General features: G+C 39.4%; 1 protein-coding gene across 1 annotated transcript in view; it reads right to left on the reverse strand.

Annotated features, from left to right (window-relative positions):
* LOC121731834 (protein KIAA0100) overlaps window positions 1-17,375 on the reverse strand; it is a 32,920-nt gene extending 15,545 nt beyond the window's left edge. Inside the window, exons 1-21 of the mRNA XM_042121499.1 lie at window positions 17,222-17,375; window positions 17,015-17,141; window positions 14,254-14,550; window positions 13,580-13,834; window positions 12,104-12,262; window positions 11,681-11,770; window positions 11,353-11,502; window positions 10,932-11,079; window positions 10,195-10,353; window positions 9,188-9,372; window positions 8,605-8,908; window positions 7,940-8,275; window positions 7,185-7,374; window positions 6,489-6,657; window positions 5,849-5,971; window positions 5,351-5,589; window positions 4,902-5,074; window positions 4,577-4,741; window positions 4,001-4,201; window positions 3,527-3,720; window positions 2,941-3,056 (exon numbers count right to left, since the gene is read on the reverse strand). Of these exons, the coding sequence (XP_041977433.1) occupies window positions 2,941-3,056; window positions 3,527-3,720; window positions 4,001-4,201; window positions 4,577-4,741; window positions 4,902-5,074; window positions 5,351-5,589; window positions 5,849-5,971; window positions 6,489-6,657; window positions 7,185-7,374; window positions 7,940-8,275; window positions 8,605-8,908; window positions 9,188-9,372; window positions 10,195-10,353; window positions 10,932-11,079; window positions 11,353-11,502; window positions 11,681-11,770; window positions 12,104-12,262; window positions 13,580-13,834; window positions 14,254-14,550; window positions 17,015-17,141; window positions 17,222-17,280 (3,839 nt within the window). The 5' untranslated portion in view covers window positions 17,281-17,375. The remainder of the gene's footprint in view (window positions 1-2,940; window positions 3,057-3,526; window positions 3,721-4,000; window positions 4,202-4,576; window positions 4,742-4,901; window positions 5,075-5,350; window positions 5,590-5,848; window positions 5,972-6,488; window positions 6,658-7,184; window positions 7,375-7,939; window positions 8,276-8,604; window positions 8,909-9,187; window positions 9,373-10,194; window positions 10,354-10,931; window positions 11,080-11,352; window positions 11,503-11,680; window positions 11,771-12,103; window positions 12,263-13,579; window positions 13,835-14,253; window positions 14,551-17,014; window positions 17,142-17,221) is intronic.
* Between the last annotated feature and the right edge of the window lie 2,321 nt (window positions 17,376-19,696).

The raw sequence follows: 19,696 nt of genomic DNA on the forward strand, positions 1-19,696 counted from the left end.
CTTTATGGAATTATAACAAGATGAAAAGAGAGAGGCAGTCTAATCAAAATTGTAACAACTTTTATTTGACAGGTCGTCGTCGTCAATCGTTTTTATGCCCTTTCGGTATTTGCAATTTATTATTTAAATCGTATGTTATTTTTAACAAATACTATTATATATAACAATAATAACTTGTGCTGTGAGTGATTGCAGTGTAAATCATAGGAATAATCCTGAAAAATATACATTTCACACGTAATTAATCTTCATGTCCATTAGGCTAAAGACAGAATAGAGCAAAAATAAACACATCGTAGCAATTTCAAATAAAATATTGTGAATCCTCCCTTTTACTTTCATATTTTGCGTAACTAAAGTTACTATTGTTCTTATATTACACAAATTTTGAAGAAAAATTTTTCATTAAAATTTTTTACATATACGCTAGTGCTTGAATCAATTTTATCGATATGTTTATCGATATTTTACAATAACATAAAACTAAAATAAAAATCATTTACCTTTATATTTATCACCTTAAAAAGGACATATTATCTTATTTTAACGATTATTTTTAAGTAATAATTATCTTTTGACATACCTAGTATAAAATCAAGGTTTCACAGATCAGTCACTTGAATCTAATACTCATTGAATGCAGCTTTCAATAATACTATAGATCGCCCAATGGTCGAAATTCGACCTTAGTTTCAACGACATTAGGACTACTAAGTACAGCTATATTTTGTAAAAAAATATTGACTATCATATTTTTTTCAACTCTTGTCTCTGGGGCTCAGCTGATCTCAGACTGGCCGTGTAAGCATTGTCTAATAAAAAAAAAACTATAATCCATTTTCAATTTGTCACCTTGTTGTCAACTGTTGTCAACAGACTTCAACCATAAATAAAAGAGTATAATTCGTATGTCTTGTCACTCAAAAATCTGTCATTTTTCCTAGTGTGTGTGTGTTGTAGTATGTGTAATGCTTTATTTGTTAAAAAAATGTATGATAAAAGCATAATTTCAAAATAATATTAGCTTGATGCACTCCATATAAACTATACTGTGCAAAATTTCATTCACCTACGTTTCCCCATTTTTGGTAAAAAGGGATACAAAGTTCTTGGCTCACGTATTAATATATAGATAATAGACAGTTCTCTGACAGAATAGGTATAACTGCAACTTATATTATACTTAATAGGACTGGTACCGACTTCAAAATTATGAAGATTGAGAACAGAAATACTGAATACAGAATAAGGATTATTTAATACTTTTTAGTTCATTTAAGTATAATATTACTATTGTCTTCCTACCTTCAAATCGGTTCACAAACGGCGGAGTAATCGTTGAACATACATAAAAAATATTATATCCACAGCCGAACGTCTAACCTTAAAGTCGGTTAAAAATGATTGTAATAAAAAGTATTAGGGAGTGCCTCCGCTGCCGGCGCCGGTTGCCAAAATGGCTGCCGGCGCCGTTTTCCGAACTCCGAAGTTTGCCGAAGTCACGCGATGTTTGCCGAATAGGCTGCCGGCGCCTATTCGGCAAACATCGCTTGCCAAACAGAATAATGATCAAAAACATCAGACTTGAGCTAAATGACTATGAAAAGTACAAATAATAAGGTCATAATAATTGTAAGGATGCATAATTATTTGAATCCTTCGATCGGGGATTCTCGGAAATGCTATTGTATTCTATTGTTGTCGCGATCACCGGTGCTCGTATGGGGCTTGAATCTTGGATGGGTTAATGGTGGTGATGATGAAGATGCTGATAGATGTGATCTGCATAGTATCATTTAAAGACAATATCTTTGCTTCTTTAAAACAACGCTGAAACTCTCTAACATGTATAAGGAATCTGAAGTTCTGTTCAGTACCTTCGGAAGTGTACCACGGAGTTTATAACTGTAGCTGTGGTGCAAAATCTTACTTTTTGGTAGCTGAAAAAAGATAGCTAAGGTAAAGCTAAGCTAAGAAAATGCATCACAAAAAACTAAAATATCCACAGCCGAACAAATAGGTACCAAACCTTCACCTTTAAAAGTCGAATATATAAATTGAGATTATAATTATAATTTCTTTTTCAAATTTGTGTATCGGCACTGGAACCTGGCGCTTTACGCATTATCACCGGCTCCCATTTTGAGTGCCAGCGCCGGCAGTCGTTGTTTTATATCTCGGCTGCCGGCAGTATACTTATCGTAGTTCCCATTACTGATATTTTTGGGAGCCGGCGCCGGCAGCGGAGGCACTCCCAAAAGTATTATGATATTTTATGATATGTATTTAATTTAAGAATAAAATATAATATACTATGTGTGTTGTTTAATTTCAACGTTTACTTTCAATGCAGCAATGTAAGGGCTGATTTACCAGATAGATTTTACCTGAGTAATAAATAAGTAACTTTATAATGTGTTATATGTATATTATTTACCCCTATAAGAACCTCATGTCATAAGTCATAACATATCCGACGAATGACGATTGAAAAATCATTCCAAACGAAAATGTGTATCAATATGTACTTTTCAATCGTCACCTTCTTTGCCAATTAAAATTTATGATACCTAATTTGAAATACAAAATCTGTCAAAGTTGCATATTATTTATTTCAGAAACTCAGGTAAAATAACTCGAACGGACTAAACTATCGATAGCAAAATACTATACTATCGATAGTAAAATATACATCACTAGCACACGCACACATTGACAGATCAAAAATGGTCACGCATTTTCGAGTTATGGATAGAGTTAAGTAATTTGGTCAGATTGGGTCAAGTCTAGGTGACAGTTAACGGCTAACAGTGATTTGACATAGCCCGGCCGAATTACATCCTCCGTCGGCCTATGAAACAATTTAACTGGTGGTACTTTAAACAAAACGAACTGATTAATATTGGGTACTATCTCATTGGCTTTCTCCATAGAACATACCTCAAAGTGCTGCCGTACAACAGTAGCGTGGGTCCATCGCCCTCTATCGGCTTGGTGTCCATACTCAAGTGGACGTCCAAACCTTGCGAGCGGAACGCGCGGTACGAGTCGTGCTCCTGTAAATTATCGACATTGTATAAATAAATAAACTGTTTTGTTACGATTTCTCGCATTATTCATTATTCATATTTATTATTCATTACACTGAAACTCGCCTGCTGCACTACCATGAGTTTAAAGCTATAGTATTTCTCGATACTCGATACCGACTACGTAAATATTTAGTATGGCGATTTTAATTCCGCAAGTAACCGCTTGAGCCGCTGTAAAATTTGCCATACTAAAAATTTACGGTAGGCGGTATCGAGTATCGAAAAATACGCTATAAACTCATGGTAGAGCTACAGCAGCGCCGTCCCGAAGCAAGTTTTACGATGGATCGAGAACGGTTTAAGGGGCCTTCCTGCTTAATTCTACTATATAAATATATCACTAGAGATGTTCTTGACAGCTCGGTGCACCTTCTGGGAGTCGGTGCCTTAACCGGATGCTCAGTTCGCCTTATGGTAGGGCCGGCCCCGCTCACCTGGTTGCTGGAGTACTCCGGCAGGCGGGTGGGCGCGCAGGGGGCGACGGCGAAGTGGTCGCGCGGGTCGGCGACGCACAGCCAGCCCAGCTTCGCGCCCAGCCGCAGCGCCGGCATGCGCAGCACGCGGCAGTCGTCGTACTTGCTTGCCGTTCGCACGAATACTTTAAGCTCGCCGAGGAAACCCAGCTTGCCTAGTCACATAACGTTTTTAGGTTAAAGACCAGTCCATTCTAGGCAGCACTAAGCTACAGCAGGACGAGATATCCCACACGGTTTCAGACAAATCATATTTGGCCGTGACGTGTCGCTTCGCTTCGTTGCAGTATAGTTAGGCCGTGCGGGCGTGCGAAACCTTTGAAGTCTACAAGACGTAGTCCCATTTATTTCAAAAAGACCCTCTTACTAATGAAAACATTTGCAAGTTTAGGAAATACAGTCCACTGTCTTTTAAGAATATTAAAGGTAACATACCATTAGTCCAATCCAGCACGAGATCAGTCCACGTGAGCTCCATCTCCTCTGTCGTGTTGTAAGGGTCAAGGGACACGTGCAGGAGACAGGTGAACTTGGCCGCCTGGACCGTCAGCCGCCCGTGGAGCAGCAGCCGCGCCTTGTCCCACCACGCTAACGGTGCCGATGGGTCCAGAGAAGGGCGGGATACGTTGTCGAATGCTGATGATGAAACAAAAAATGTTGAAAAGAAAACACGTAGTTTAGTTTTACAGGCTTCGTTCTTATGCCTAGACGCATCGAGATGGTAGTAAACAAGTATCTTAATTTCTTTAAAGTTCAGTTTTAGGGTCTCGAGATACTACCGTTGATCTTAATCTATCACGCACAACGGCAGTCATGATTCTCCAAAAATTTAATAGCTATTTGTTATAAAAATTACAGTAAATCGTATGCATAAAACTTACGCTTACTGTAATTGAGCAATGTAAAGGCTGCACAAGGCTTATGTATGCATCATGCTGCGCTCTAGCTGCACGCACCCCCACCCCTCCCCCTGGTCGACCTGCACCGTGTGAACAGCTGGATGTGACGTACCCAGGTTGCAGTGCGCGATGACGGGCTCCCAGCACGGGCCGAACGCGTAGCTGTAGTCGGTCATCTCGCAACACAGGTCGTAGTACCACTTGAGCGGCATCATGCTGCGCTCCAGCTGCACGCGCCCCCACCCATCCCCCTGGTCGACCTCCACTGTGCGTACCGCTGGAATATTACGATCTCATTAAGAACTTTTGAATTGTAAAATCATTTATTTATTTCTTGTCACAAACAAGCTCAAGGACTAGTTAACAAAAAAATTAGACTATTTTTTTTAAACGATGCCATATGCTAAAGTATAAGCTGTAACAACTAACAACCATACCTCGAGGCGGCGGCACCTCCTCAGCACCTAACAGCGTGCCCCACAGTCGCAGTCGCGTCATACTGAGCAGCGGCTGCGGGAAATCACGTAGGCGAAGCTGCCACGAGCCGCACCACACGCCCACCGCGCGGCACCACAGAGTCGAGAACTCTACACCCTCTTCTGGCCAAGGGCTGTGGGGGAAATACAACATATAATACATGATATTTGATGTCACAATGGAATTATCATATGAAGACAAACTTATCAATGATAAAACTTCCTACTACGCCAAAAATTTCTTCGCTTAAGTCTCTTAAGATCATATTTTATTATTTGCAGTACAGGAGCTTCAGTATAAGCAGAGACCAGCCATACAATTTATTCCTCTATGGTATAGCAATATAATTATACGGTCATTAAACCCTGTTCAATGAACACAATATATACACAAAGCCTATCTATCTCACCTGTCCGCATCTATCTCTCTCAGACGCGCAGTAGCCCGCTGCGCACCGTGCACGCTTGGGTCTGCGAGCGCGATAATTCGTAACTCAGTGAGCACGCACGCAACTAGACGCGTACGCGGTGGCGGTGCAGCGCGACTGCGTTGTACGTAAATCTGGGCGTCCTTCGCACGCAGAGCTGCGTATAGCTCCTCGACCTTACCCGCTGGTAGGAACATGGGTGGCTTGCATAGTTCTTGCACCTATGTGTTTTTATTAGATGTATTAGAAAAATGACATTTTAAAATAATAATATTACGTGTCGATTTTTCACAATGTCATGATTTTGATTTAAAAACAGTGAAATGTCAAAAAAAACCTTTTTAAAATTAACCAATTTTCGTCTATGAGTTCATAGACAAATATGCTTCTTTACACGTTTTTAATCGCATAATTTCGCGAGGCTGCTCGCTTGGTCAGTACGCGACTATTTACTACGTTTGTAACACGATTATCGTTTACCTTTGCGTCCAACATAGCCCGTCTCTTCTGGCTCTCCTTGTACTCGTCTTCGAGCAGCTCGTAGTTGTCTCGGAGTTTCACTTCGAACGGATCGTCGCTCATTTCGATCATTAACTCGTCAATCTATAAACAATATTTTAAGTATATACTATGCATATTGCACAGAGAAATATGTAAATCACTTTAATGTTAAGTCCTTATTATATATCGAACTGACAATGCCGTTAATACACATTGCGTCATACCGCATACATATAAGGCTGCGTTTCCACCAGAGATGTGTTGCGAGGAATGTGTTTTTAAGATCCAATAGCATCGCCGCGCTGAGCGATGTCATGGCAAGGTCATGTCAATGAAGCGATTCTATTGGTTATCAAAAACACATTCCTCGCAACACATCTCTGTTGGAAATGCAACCTTAGGGTGCGTTCCCACTGACGCAGAGCGGAGCGGAGCTTAGCAGTGCCCGAATTGACCAATCGTGCTATTCCAGCGGAATAACAGCGAAGTGGAGCGAAGATTTCGAGCATGGTGATTGGTTAATTCGGCACCGCTAAGCTCCGCTCCGCGTCAGTGGAAACGCGGCCTTACTTACCCCTCAGTTTCACCTAGGGATTTAAAAGTTGCGTGTGGCCTATACCTTAATATGCAGATCGCTGGGCAGCGGGCTATCAGCGGTGAAGGGTTTCTTCTGTATGCCGTGCACCAGCTTTATCCACTTGAACAGCGTCACGAAGTCCCCCTGCACCGCCTCCGCAAACCGGTGCTTGTAGGGAAACGCCACGCGGACCACGCCCACACTCACCGACCTGTAGGTTCGGTCATTTTTATTAAAATTTATTGCAAGTTCATTAGACATGTTGAGTATATTATTTACAATTAATTAAGTTTAGTTTTTTATTTATTTAATTGTTGTATCGGGTATTGCACTAATGCTCGGTTTCTGGGGTAATTTGGCAGGAGTTTATCAACTTAGGAGCGTCTTGATTGGTTAATATTTTAACATAATATAACCAATAAACAGCACTACATAATAGATGAACTTCTGTCATATAACCTCGGAACCTGAATAATAGAGCCTGTCCACATGGCGCGTTGCGTCAGCGTTGCGTCGACGCAGCGCTGCCGTTGCGTTGTTTTACATACAAATAAACAAAGTGTTTAAACGGCGCGCTGCGTTGTGACAGCAGCGCGCAACGCACACATGACGAACAGCAGCCCCCGTGACGAAGCGGTATGGGGTCAACGTTGACGTTAAGACTGTGTGGCCGGCGATGCGTGAACGCAACGCTGACGCAACGCGCCGTGTGGACAGGCTCTTAACCAACAAACTCACCAGACTTTATTCCAAGCCAGCTGGAAGCCCTCATTGGCGCTCCTCTCTATGCGCACATCGGGGTCGTCCTCCGCGCGCGTCTGGCAGTACTCGTCGACGACTATTATCTCGTCGCCGTTGATGATCACGCGCAGACGCGACCACGCGATCGTGAGGCCGACCACGTGGTCGTACGAGATTATCATATCGTCTGGGAAAGATAAAATATGATAACATTTTAAACTTTCGCGTTGCATTATAATTAAACTTTTTAATCGAGACTATTGTGTGTCGCAGTGAACCTACTGACTTTCAGTGTATTGGAACACAAATATTGGACAACTCGAGGGTAGTCGTAGAACAGACCGCCCGGTGCAGACGAAGACGTCGCGCTCCTGCAGTCCCCTCGTGACCACGGCCGAAACGTCAAGAAAAAGTATGTACTCGTAGTAGCATTACTACTTAAATAAGTCGCGTTAAGTCCCGATTAAAAAGTTTAGATAACATATGAATCACATCCGTACTAATATTATAAATAAGACAAATTGTTGTATCTTTTTCTATTTCTCGGTTTGCAAGTCCGTCTGTAACACTGAAACCGAACTGATTTTGATGTTCGACAAGGAAATACTTTTCCTATAAAGGATAATAATTCTAATATTATGACTATATAGGATTATTTTTATTTAGGATATATGAATAATTCGGGCCTTATTTTCGGGCCGGGCAGCAAAGTTGCGGGCAACTTCTAGTAGAGTATAGTCTTATATAGTTACCTGTATTGAACAGCATGTTATTTTCCTTTGATAGAATAAGTGAGAGGTTAGTGTCACACTTGAAAGTGACCCTCCAATCCCTTGATCTTCCGACCTTCTTGGCTACCTCTGTGCGTCTTCTCGCCGCCATGTCCTGTCGAAAACTTCTGAACTTCCTTACGAAGTTGGTTATCTTGAGGTGCAGATTCGGGCTCCACTCGAAGAAGACATTTTCAATGAAGTGAAAATGTAGGAGAGTGGAGTATCGTTCCAACGAAGGGGCAAATTCGACCCGCGCCAACTTCACGTGGAAAAACGGCGACGCGATCTCGTCGGATTTTTGACAGTGGACGTTTTCTACAATAGAAGATATTTGAAGCATTAATTTAGTATACATGTTAGGCTTGCGCAACTACGACATAACATATAGATCAGGTATGGCAAATCGACATAACATGATCTAAAATGAATCATGACGAAAATCATAACTGTAAAATGATAATGTATTTTGAAAACTGTAATAACTAATAAGTAAGATTCGTTAATGTGGATAGATCTAAGCAAAGAGAAGGAAAATCAACCTCATTTTATTACATTCTGCTTAGAGCAAATGCGTGCGTTTAAGTGTTTGACTCAAAATATGCTTAGGATACTTTAAGCATTATCTGATCTGCAATAGGTATTACCTTTATAAGGCACCATCTCGACCATCTTGAGTCCGGACACGGCCGCAACAGTCTTAACGTGCGTACGCTCCAACGACACCGCATCTATACGCGCCATGACGCACGCGCGTTCATTCAGTATCAGAAAAACATTAATATGTTCTAGTGACACTGTGAGTGCCAAGCGCTGAGGCTCCGGGGGTGCCTCCGCCGGGGGCAAAGCCCGAGCGCTGCGGTACTCTTTGAGACAGTCCATTAAAGAGATCACAGTTTCCGCGACCTCCGGACTCCACTCCAGCCGAAGACTGTCCACCATAGCTTCGATCTGTAATTAATCATTATTTGACATTTATCTGTGTACAATTTCATTAATCTGTGTTACAATATAATGTTAATTTGTCATATCTATTAAATAGCGCTTTTTAGGCGACTTCCAAAAAGGAGGTCATATTTGGGCAACAGGCGGTTATTATTATTACACATCAGAAATTGGGCGTAAAGAAATGTACAACAACTATTTCATAAAAAAATTGTAGGTTCTTTTTATTTCATTTTTAACACATACTATGGTTGATTGGTTTCCTAGCCAACACAATTTTTATACCTTAGAGTCGTTTGGCCGCTGCTCGCCCCACTTGACGAGCGCAACGCCGAGCAGCGCCGAGCGCCACGCGTGCACGCGCCGCTCGGGCGCCGCCCCCTCCGCGTCCGACCCCGCCCCCGCGCCCGCCAGCCGCGCCCATGCGCTTGTCACTAACACCTCCGCACTCCACGACCGACCACCGTCCTCTGAAAAAATGGAGAGGGTTAATTCCATTTTTTTTTTCTAAAATTGGTAAATACAATAGATGGTAATAAGGTTTTCTCTAATTTTTAGTTTTAGTTACAGAAGATTAATATATTATTATGTTATCAATTATTTGCGACATTTTATATACGACCAGAAATAATGTTGCCATTCAATCTATACTAATATTATAAATGCAAAAGTATATCTCTCTGTCTGTCTGTCTGTCTGTCTCGATTTCACGCCGAAACTACTGAACCGAATGTAATGAAATTTTGTACACAGATAGTCTAAAGCCTGAGAAAGGACATAGGCTACTTCTTACTGGAAAAAGGGGTTGTAAGGGGGTGTTTATGCGTAAATTTGTTCGAATTAAGTTAGTTCCAAAAACTGGAACAGACGGCGCCAAGAGTCGCCTAGATCGCGCTATCGCTTGCTCATATATATTTCTATAACAGGTGGTACCATGTTGAGTTATTATTTCGATTTTTCGATTGTTATACATGTTATTAAATAACTCACGTACCAACATAGAAAATTAGAAATCAGAAACAACAACAGTCTACCAATAATAAATACTAAATAGTTTATGGGTATTGGGAAAAGCTAAGTTGTGTAACGCAAGGTATAAAAAAGTTTAATTAAAAAAAAAACATATTATGTGCACACTACACGGCTGTTTTGGGTATTTTGATTTAAGGGGTACCAGGGTTTTAAAAAGCTTTTGACACCAATTTTATTGACACCGCGCGCTATAAACTGAAGTCCACGCGGACGAAGTCGCGGGCAACAGCTAGTAAATAAATAAATTAACTATCACATACCTCTCGTATCGAGCATCTGATCCATCTTGAACTTGAGGCCGTTGCAGGCGAGGGACAGCGCGCGTGCATGCGACAGCTGCAGTCGCGCCGTCGACAGCTCTGCGCACGCCGCCACGCCGCACGTGCGTCCCGCGCGACGCAACGCTGTTATGAGCCAGCCTGGATAGGAAAGATGCAACTACAATGCAGAAAGAATATAAAAGAAGGCGCATTGTAATGTTTTCAACTCAATCAATATCGATTTTTGATTAAAATAAGAATTTGGAAAAAAGGTAAATCGGTAAGTTATTTAAAACACAAGGTGATGTCACACTTGTTTTCGTAGCACTTACAAGGCTGCATCTTTTTTTCGAATTATTTAAATGCTTTTTGATTATTAGGGTTCCGTACCTAAAGGGTAAAAACGGGACCCTATTACTAAGACTTCGAAGTCTGTCCGTCTGTCTGTCTCCAGGCTGTATCTCAAGAACCGCTATAGCTGGACTCCCATACAAAAACATAATTTTTTGGCTATTTTTACTCTATAATGGTACGGAACCCTTTGTGCGCGAGTCCAACTCGCACTTGGCCGATTACTATAACACACTAACGATGTAAAAATACTGCACCTTCTTCTTCCACCTAACACTTTGTTGAGAAACAAGCCAAGAATCTTAAATTGTATTCTTATTTATCAATTGGAGTAAGCCATTCTATTTCGCTCATATTCTTTGACAAAACGGTATGTTCAGGGGTACCTTCGCGCGTAGTCGGAGTGACGTCACAAACGCCGTCGCGACGCAGCAGCGTGCACGCAGCGTCGTACCAGCGGCGCGCACGAGCGTGCACGTACATCAGTGATAGCGTACTCACTATTAGGTATAGGTTGAGAATCGACTTCTCCAACTAAAATATACACATACACAGTTAGTAATTAAAAAATATGCAATATACTTATTACCTAATGGCTAATACCCGTCACATTCAATTTCAAATACATTGTATAGCTTATTTACTGTGTAGCTTTCTTATCAGGTAAAAAAAGTAGTTAAACTTATTTAGAGAGAGAGAGAAACACACTTTCGTGTGTGACACGTTTGTGTCGTTACAACTTTTCGTCTAGCCCCCTTTCGCAACGCGTGATAAGAAACTTCGTTCCAAAATTATTTACTATCTCACCTTAGCGTCTAGTTTGAGTTTATCCATGAACAGCAGATTGTCTCCTGACGCGGCGAGTCGCAGGCGGTCCATCTGCAGCGCTACGTATACCTGGGGGGCGTCGCTTACCCCCGCCCCACCCATCGCGCCCGCGCTAAACCGCGAATTTACCTGCAGGCGTGCATTTTAATTAGTTTTTTTAAGCACCTTATAAGGTACTAACACGGACGTTTACGAAGTCTTCAGGGGTATAAAAATTTGTGTGCATGGGTTGCAATTGTAAGGATATAGAATAACGAAAATCAAAAAATTTCAGTTTGGTGGTTTAAAAAGAGAAAACGTAGGTTACCTGGCTGCTCTGCAGAGATATCTCAAACATTGTCTTCGTAATGTTGTCTACACAATTAATTTTCGTCTCGTCCACTTTTAAACTAAATATCTGAAATGATGAAAGTGATGCGGCAGTGTGTTTGTATAGGATATTTAATTAATTGTTAATCATAGCTATAAGATACGATGGGGCTGGCATGCCATGTATGGCAAAAGCACTTTATTTAAATAAAGATATTTAAAAAAAATATCTGAAATTCAAAAATTAAAAATTAGTTCATGTACGTAAGTAAAAGAGCAAAAGGCAAAGACCTCATTCCTTTAAAGGAGTTACATTAATTTTATGCCGTTCATTGTTAATTACATCACCTTTCACTCTAAATTTTTTTGACTGTTGAAGAGAAAATAAAAGTATTGTTTTTCGTTAAATAACCCTCCTTACCTTAGGTATTACTGGTGAAAGGCGAGGTATAAGTGTTCTCAAATGGTCTTCAACTATATCACATTCAGGAACCATTTTTCGCTTTTTTCGTTGTTTTATAAAATGGTACAATTCATCTTGGATCAGCAATGTCGGTGTACCAATTACTGTATGTATTTTCTGAAAAAATAATGTTATATATACATAATTTTTTATATTTACAACATTTAGCAAGCAAATTTTTTGATTAACAATGAATTTTTATTATAAGAACCGCATTAAAGTTGATTCAGTCAAATTCCTAATTGCATTATACATATTTTCCTTAGTCTATGATTATACCAACATTTTAGCTTTTGCCTTTTAATATAATAATTCCCTTCGGATGTCCCATAAATATTGTCTACCAGAAACATACATTCAAAGACATCAGGAATATATTTATTCATTTAAATGTAGATTTGAATATAATATTATTTTATTAGTGATGTTTTGTAAGTCATAACTCAATCAGCTAGCTAGCTTAATTAAAATTGAAGCAATGTTTACATTGCCAATAATGATTCACCATCAAGAAGTGATAAACAAGGTCACTTCAAAACCAGGTCAAACTACAAGGCTAGTATTACAGTTTTACATTATTACTTTTTTTATGAAATAAGGGGGCAAACGAGCAAACGCGTCACCTGATCGAAAGCAACTTCCGTCGCCCATGGACACTCGCAGCAACAGAAGAGCTGCAAGTGCGTTGCCGGCCTTTTAAGAGGGAATAGGGTAATAGGGGAGGGTAGGGAAGGGAAGGGAATAGGGGAGGGTAGGGAAGGGAAAAGGGTAGGGGATTGGGCCTCTGGTAAACTCACTCACTCGGCGAAACACAGCGCAAGCGCTGTTTCACGCTGGTTTTCTGTGAGAACGTGGTATTTCTCCGGTCGAGCCGGCCCATTCGTGCCGACGCATGGCTCTCCCGCGTAAATTACTGATTTATAACTTTTTAACTGACTTCAAAAAAAGGAGGTTATCAATTCGACGCGTATGTACGTATGTAATATTTGCAGAACTGCCCAGTTTTTGTATATGTTAATCTGTAACAGCTTCTGAACAAATGTGCCAAATTTCAAAAGTGTATGTATGTATATCTCCGGAACTACAAGTCCAATTTAAATGATTCTTTTTTTATTGTTCAACTTAGGGAACACTGCAAGTTTCATCAAAATCGGTTCAGTAGTTTTTGAGATAGGGTATATTAATTCTTAATTAAGTACGCACAATTTGAAGTCAGTTTTATCCTTTTAAAATACTATTCTTATCTTTTTGCCGAGTAAATAACACTAGATGTCGCCTGTAAAAATCATATTCTTATCTCTATTAAAATTATCCTATGCCCTTTCCCAAATTCCCAAATTTCCCATTACGAAGACAATGTACTTAAAAGAGCTCTATACAAAATTATAGATTTTTAAATATTAGAAGACTTTCAGCTATGTACTCAAAACATACCTCAACATTAAGTGGCTCCTCAGCTTTAACGGTTCCTTCAATTAGGACACTAAATGCAGCCTCTGCTAAGGCACTACCAGACTTGACAATCTCAACATTAGCTTGCACCAGGTTTGCAGAGAACACCAGAGCTCTAGCTGGACCACCTCCCGCTCCGTCTGCATGTATCTCTGAGGCACTTGCATGTACCGACCACACATTTTCTGATCCATTACTTATTCTCAGTGTGGCATTGAATATATGAACACCCATAAACTGAGGAAAGGAGTTGACAAGATAGAATTTAATCAAAAGAACTACAATAATGAAATCAAGTTCAAATGTTTTACTTTTTGTAATCTTTTTGTTTACTTTGCATAGTATTTAGTAAATAATTATTCATAAGGAACAAAGTATTCATGAATACTTTGTTATGACATACTTTTTAAATTTAAAAGTTGTAGGACCATTACAGAAAAAAAACAGGCAGGAAGATTTTATTAAAAAACAAACCCATGACCTCGGGAGTCAAGAGCCACACTCTAAAGTCTCACTGAACCACAGAGGTGTTATATGAATGTGCATAATATGAAATGCTTAAAAAATACTCAGAATGCTTACACAATACACATCCTTGAAGGTATGTCATAAGAATATACCTATATGTACATTATATAGTTCATTTGGAACTTTACCTGAGCAAACATTATTAAACTTGGTGGTAACTTTTTGTTTCTAAAATCAAGTAGCTTCTGGTTACTCAAATTCACTAGATCTCTACTCAAAATGTTCAAGCGACTCAGTTCATCATCGGTGACACTCTCCGTTTTAGAGTTTTGCTTGGACAGCAAAGGTTTAAGTATTGTTTCAACAACCACACTCCTTTTTTCCTCAGCATTGTTGGTTATATCAATTGACTTTATTACTACTGACAGCAACTTGTTGATCTCTGAATTGAGAAAACTGCTTCTGAAGGACACTTCATCAATGTGCTAAAAACAAAAAACTATAGTTTCAAACATCATAATAATATTATGGAGGAACTTCACTTGGCCATTTGTATTTGCGTATTTCATGTATTCACCAAACAATAACTATGTGTAGACGGTATGACAAAGTATTTGCTTTATTTGCCAATTTGACAAATATGACCAAATACATAAATACCTTTGTCGGTTTTTGACGCACATCAAAAGAGTCAAATAGACAAGTAAACAAATAGCCTAAGAAAATTAAGCCGAAAATGGACGATCAGCGGAAATAATTCGTGTAGTTTTGAAAATCGCTACAGTTATTCCTTGAGATATCCAGATAAACATATCGAAAATCCCCAAGGGTGGGGGGTGAGCTAAAGGTGTAGGGGGGGGGGGGGGCAAAGGACCCTTTTTTTAGATTTTAGCTCATAAGTCTAAAACCTGCACAAATAGCGTAACGGTTATTTCTAGGAAAACATTCTACATAAAATTTCCTGTAAATTTGATCCTATAATTTTTTTTGTATGGTCGATACTTTAGAAGTTACAGAGTGTTCAACTTTATATAGGTATAAAAAATGAGACGGTTTTATAAATAAAATAAAATTGGTATGTTTTCAAAATGTATTCAAAACTAGAAAATAATAATTAGACAGTCTTAATTAAATCAATAATTTTCTTCTACTACATCATCACCATCTTCACCTTCTATATCTACCAAATCTACAGGTACGCCATTTGTACACGAACCCAAGCAGCCGTTGCATACTAGACTGCACGTGATACCAGCTTTTCGGCATCCACAATTACCAGTGCAATCACTTTTGCAGCGACAAAATATTGACTTCAGCACGGTGTCAGGAGCTGGAGGATCATGAGTGGTAACAGGCTCGAGGTTTCCATCAGCTCCTCGCTTCCATCCCCACATTTCAGGAGGCAGTGCGTTACCTAACCACTCTTGTACTTGGTGGAAAACTCGGAATGAGTGAAATTTTGCTGATCCTTTTGTAGGTGGGAGAGAGGAAAGATCTGGTTTGGATTTGGTGCTGGATTTGACAAAAACTGAGTATCGATGTCTGTTAAGATCAAGCTGATCAGTGGCTGCACGATATATCGTCAAAAACATCCTTTCTCCTGACTCTGCTATTTCTTCAGATGTTGATGTTGGATTGTAGAAGATGGCGGCAATATCCTTGATTTTTGGTTTTTGTGTGGAAAGAGTGACTAGCATGGAATTAGTAAGAACGTCGTACAGCTGGAAAGCTTACTGTGCATTAAGCATGCGACGAGCGAGAGGTCATTAATGTTGGTCTGTCCCTTTCAAACTAGTGTAACCATGCTTCTTGCCTATGTGTAAATCTTAAGACATTTTAAAAGAAAATCGCACAACTGAGAAGCTCAGTTTAATAACAATTATTGAAATTAAATAATATTAAACTGAAGCAGGAAAGCGCAGTATTAAAACATGTCGTTTATATAATATTTATGCCTTATTTTATCGTTTTCTACGAAAAATGCTTTTTTCAATTTACTACCAATGTATTATCGTATATTTTACATGGCAATTGTGCGAAAGGGACAAACCAAGAAAATCAATTTCTTGCTCGTGCTCGCTACTATAAGGAGATATAAGTTAATAAAAATAATACTTTAGCACATGAAAGTAAGGTGACTAGTCTAACGTTTTGTAATAATAGCAGCTAGGACAAATAATTATCTGTGAATAGCAGGTATTTGAATCAGAATAAGTTGTTTTCTTAGTCTCGGACGTTCGATGCGTGTTATTTTCGCGATTCGCACTTTTGAGGAATTTGACCCCCCCTGTAGTTCCTAAAGTATCGACCGTACAAAAAAATTTATAGGACATAATTTAGAGGAAATTTTATGTAGAAAATTTTCCTAGAAGTAACCGTAATGCTATTTGTGCAGGTTTTTTACTTATGAGCAAAAACCTAAAAAAAGGGTCCTTTGACCCCCCCCTACACTCTTAGCTCACCCCCCACCCTTGAGGACTTTTGACATGTTCATCTGGATATCACAAGGAATAACTGTAGTGATTTTCAAAACTACACGAAATATTTCCGCTGATTTTATTAATTTGATCGTATTAAAAATCAAGTAAAAGTTTGGTATTTGACATCCATGTGTGGAAAGCCGTAATCACATCACAAACATCAATAATTTTGCCAAATGCAACAAATAGCCAATAGCAAATACAAATAGCCATGTGAAGTGCCTCCGTTAGAAGTTGCCTACTCCAGTTGGTGTTCTATAAGTGACAGATATAACTACTTAATTATACTAAAGTTAAATAAAACTGATTGAAAATGATTACATTTAAATAGAGGTGATTATAAATTATCATGATTACATTAAAACATTTTGTATATTATTATAGTCTGGCTAATAGAACCTGTTGTTTAATTAAGAATACTAGTTTCTTTTTAAAGTAGTCAGTTACTAGTGAAAGATTAAGTACTTACAATATAATATCCGTCTTTAGACAAACTAACGTCTCGTAAAATCAATTTCGGCACTGCGATTCTTCCAATTTTCAACTTTATATGAAACTTCCTTTTGAAAAGCCATGCTAGCAAAGCTGGTAATAGCCTGAAAACACGATAAATTTATCAAAATCCTATGAATTCAAAATAATGAAAATGAACAAGACGTTCAAATTAGAAATTTACCATGAGACGCAAGAATAAATCACAATGAACAGTATAAGTAGTACTACTAATATATTCATATTGGATAAAATAATATCTATTCTGTCGTCACATTAGTTAGTTTTGTATATTTTCTATCCGGCAATTTTTCAACTAAAATATAAACACCAAAATACAAAAACAACCTCCGCAAATGAGTCAATCGTACCGTACTTGACACTTGACAGTTGACAGTTTTTTTTCTTATTATGGCACTTCGGCTACAACCATGGCCAGTCAAGTAATGGCCAGGGTTTCAAATACCGGTATTTTTTCATAACGTTATTACTTCAAGGGCATAGATAACGGTATGAAAATTTACCCGATACTAGAAATAACGGTAAAAATTGGAATTAATACCGGTAAATGTTATAACGGTAAATAGGATTTATAACGGTAAATATATGTTCTTTGATAACGTTACCTACCTTTTGTAAAATAAGAACTTAATCAATGATATTCTACTTATACAGATATGGGTCACTGATGGAAAGCAACTTCCGTCACCCATGGACACTCGCAGCATCAGAAGAGCTGCAGTTGCGTTGCCGGCTGGGTAATAGGGGAGGGTAGGGAAGAGAAGGGAAGGGAATAGGGGAGGGGATTATGCCTCCGGTAAACTCACTCACTCGGCGAAACACAGCGCAAGCGCTGTTTCACGCCGGTTTTCTATGAGAACGTGGTATTCCTCCGGTCGAGCCAGCCCATTCGTGCCGAAGCATGGCCATCCCACTATAAAAAACTGGTGCTCGGAAGTCGGAAGTTGGGCTGCGAGTGAAATTTGGTGCACGACGCATACCGCATACCTGAATGAAGAAAATATCGTTATATTTACCGGTATTTTCATAACGATATTTTTAGTTATGTTACTAGATATCGATAAAAAAAATATCGTTATCTGGCTACCATTATGAAAATACCGGTATGTAACGATATTTTTTCGGGTACCTATTCGATAACGTTATGAAGCCCTGGTAATGGCGGGAAAACAATATTATAATTTTCAGCGTAGTTTTTAGGGTTTCGTACCCGAAGAGTAAAAACGGGACCCTATTACTAAGACTTCGTTGTCTGTCCGTCTGTATGTCTCCAAGCTGTAACTCGAGAACAGTTATAGCTAGAGAGTTGAAATTTTCACAGAGTGTGTAAGTATTATCTGTTGCCGCTATAACAACAAATACTAAAAACAAAATAAAATAAATATTTAACACATTGACGGACAGTACTTTTGTGCTGTTGTTCAAAGTTTGACAGTCCTTTTTTTCATACATTGCCTACAGACGTAGTGTCACATCATGCAGGAAAATATATATGTAGCACTACAGTAATACGTCCATAGGCGTCATCCGTCGTCATCAAAAAGGATTTTCCCTTGATCCGGGAGACTTAGCTGTATCAAATAAGTCCTGTAGTCTTTTTTGCTGCTGTTCATATGAATCCCTACCCGTTATCTACAAAATATGATTTTATTTTTATGAAAACCATTGAGCAACCCGTGATGCACTGCCGCTGCGCAGTACTGGGCTAAATGTATGAAAAGACAACGTCTAGAGGCGTAGTGTGCGTTGTGGGACGACGAAAAATTTTCAATGTGTGCGTGACCTTTAAGTGTGTGTAATTCATTACATGGTGACAGTACAAAAGTCTAAGATACCTCTACGGTGACAGTATAAAACGCCGCACCTAATGCTTGTATGAGAAATCGATCGTCTTGAAGCGTACGAGCTGTGGCTTGACCTAAACTCATACTTCGACAGGCGTACTGTATTTTGCTTTTGAAATATTTACGTCTATGGGTGGTACTGTCCATCAACGTGTTAAGGGGGGCTCCCATGATTTTTTGGCCTTTTTTGCTCTATATCAATAACAACAGGTAGAATTTTTCACACAATCCTTAGTTTTTAAATGTTAATATTTATCTAATAATAATATTGATATTAAAAAAAATTAAGAGGGGCTCCTGTACAAAAAACACAAATTTTGGCCTAATTTTGCTCTATAATGGTACGGAACCCTTCGTGCGCGAGCCCGACTCGCACTTGGCCGATTATTCTATTTCGTCACAATAGACATAACGACTCTGATTTCGTCATGTCCAAAGTCTAGTCAAAGTCTGTGGCTCAATTCACACCGGAATGGCAGAGGCGAGGCGAGCAGTTTCAGTGTCATATGTTTTTTTTTTTTTATGAAATAAGGGGGCAAACGAGCAAACGGGTCACCTGATGGACGGGCCAACTTCCGTCGCCCAGGACACTTGCAACATCAGAAGAGCTGCAAGTGCGTTGCCGGCCCTTTAAGAGGGAATAGGTTAATAGGGGAGGGTAGGGAAGGGAAGGGAATAGGGGAGGGTAGGGGATTGGGCCTCCGGTAAACTCACTCACTCGGCGAAACACAGCGCAAGCGCTGTTTCACGCCGGCTTTCTGTGAGAACGTGGTATTTCTCCGGTTGAGCCGGCC

Source organism: Aricia agestis, chromosome 11 (genome assembly GCF_905147365.1).
Source record: "Aricia agestis chromosome 11, ilAriAges1.1, whole genome shotgun sequence".
NCBI lineage: Eukaryota > Metazoa > Arthropoda > Insecta > Lepidoptera > Lycaenidae > Aricia > Aricia agestis.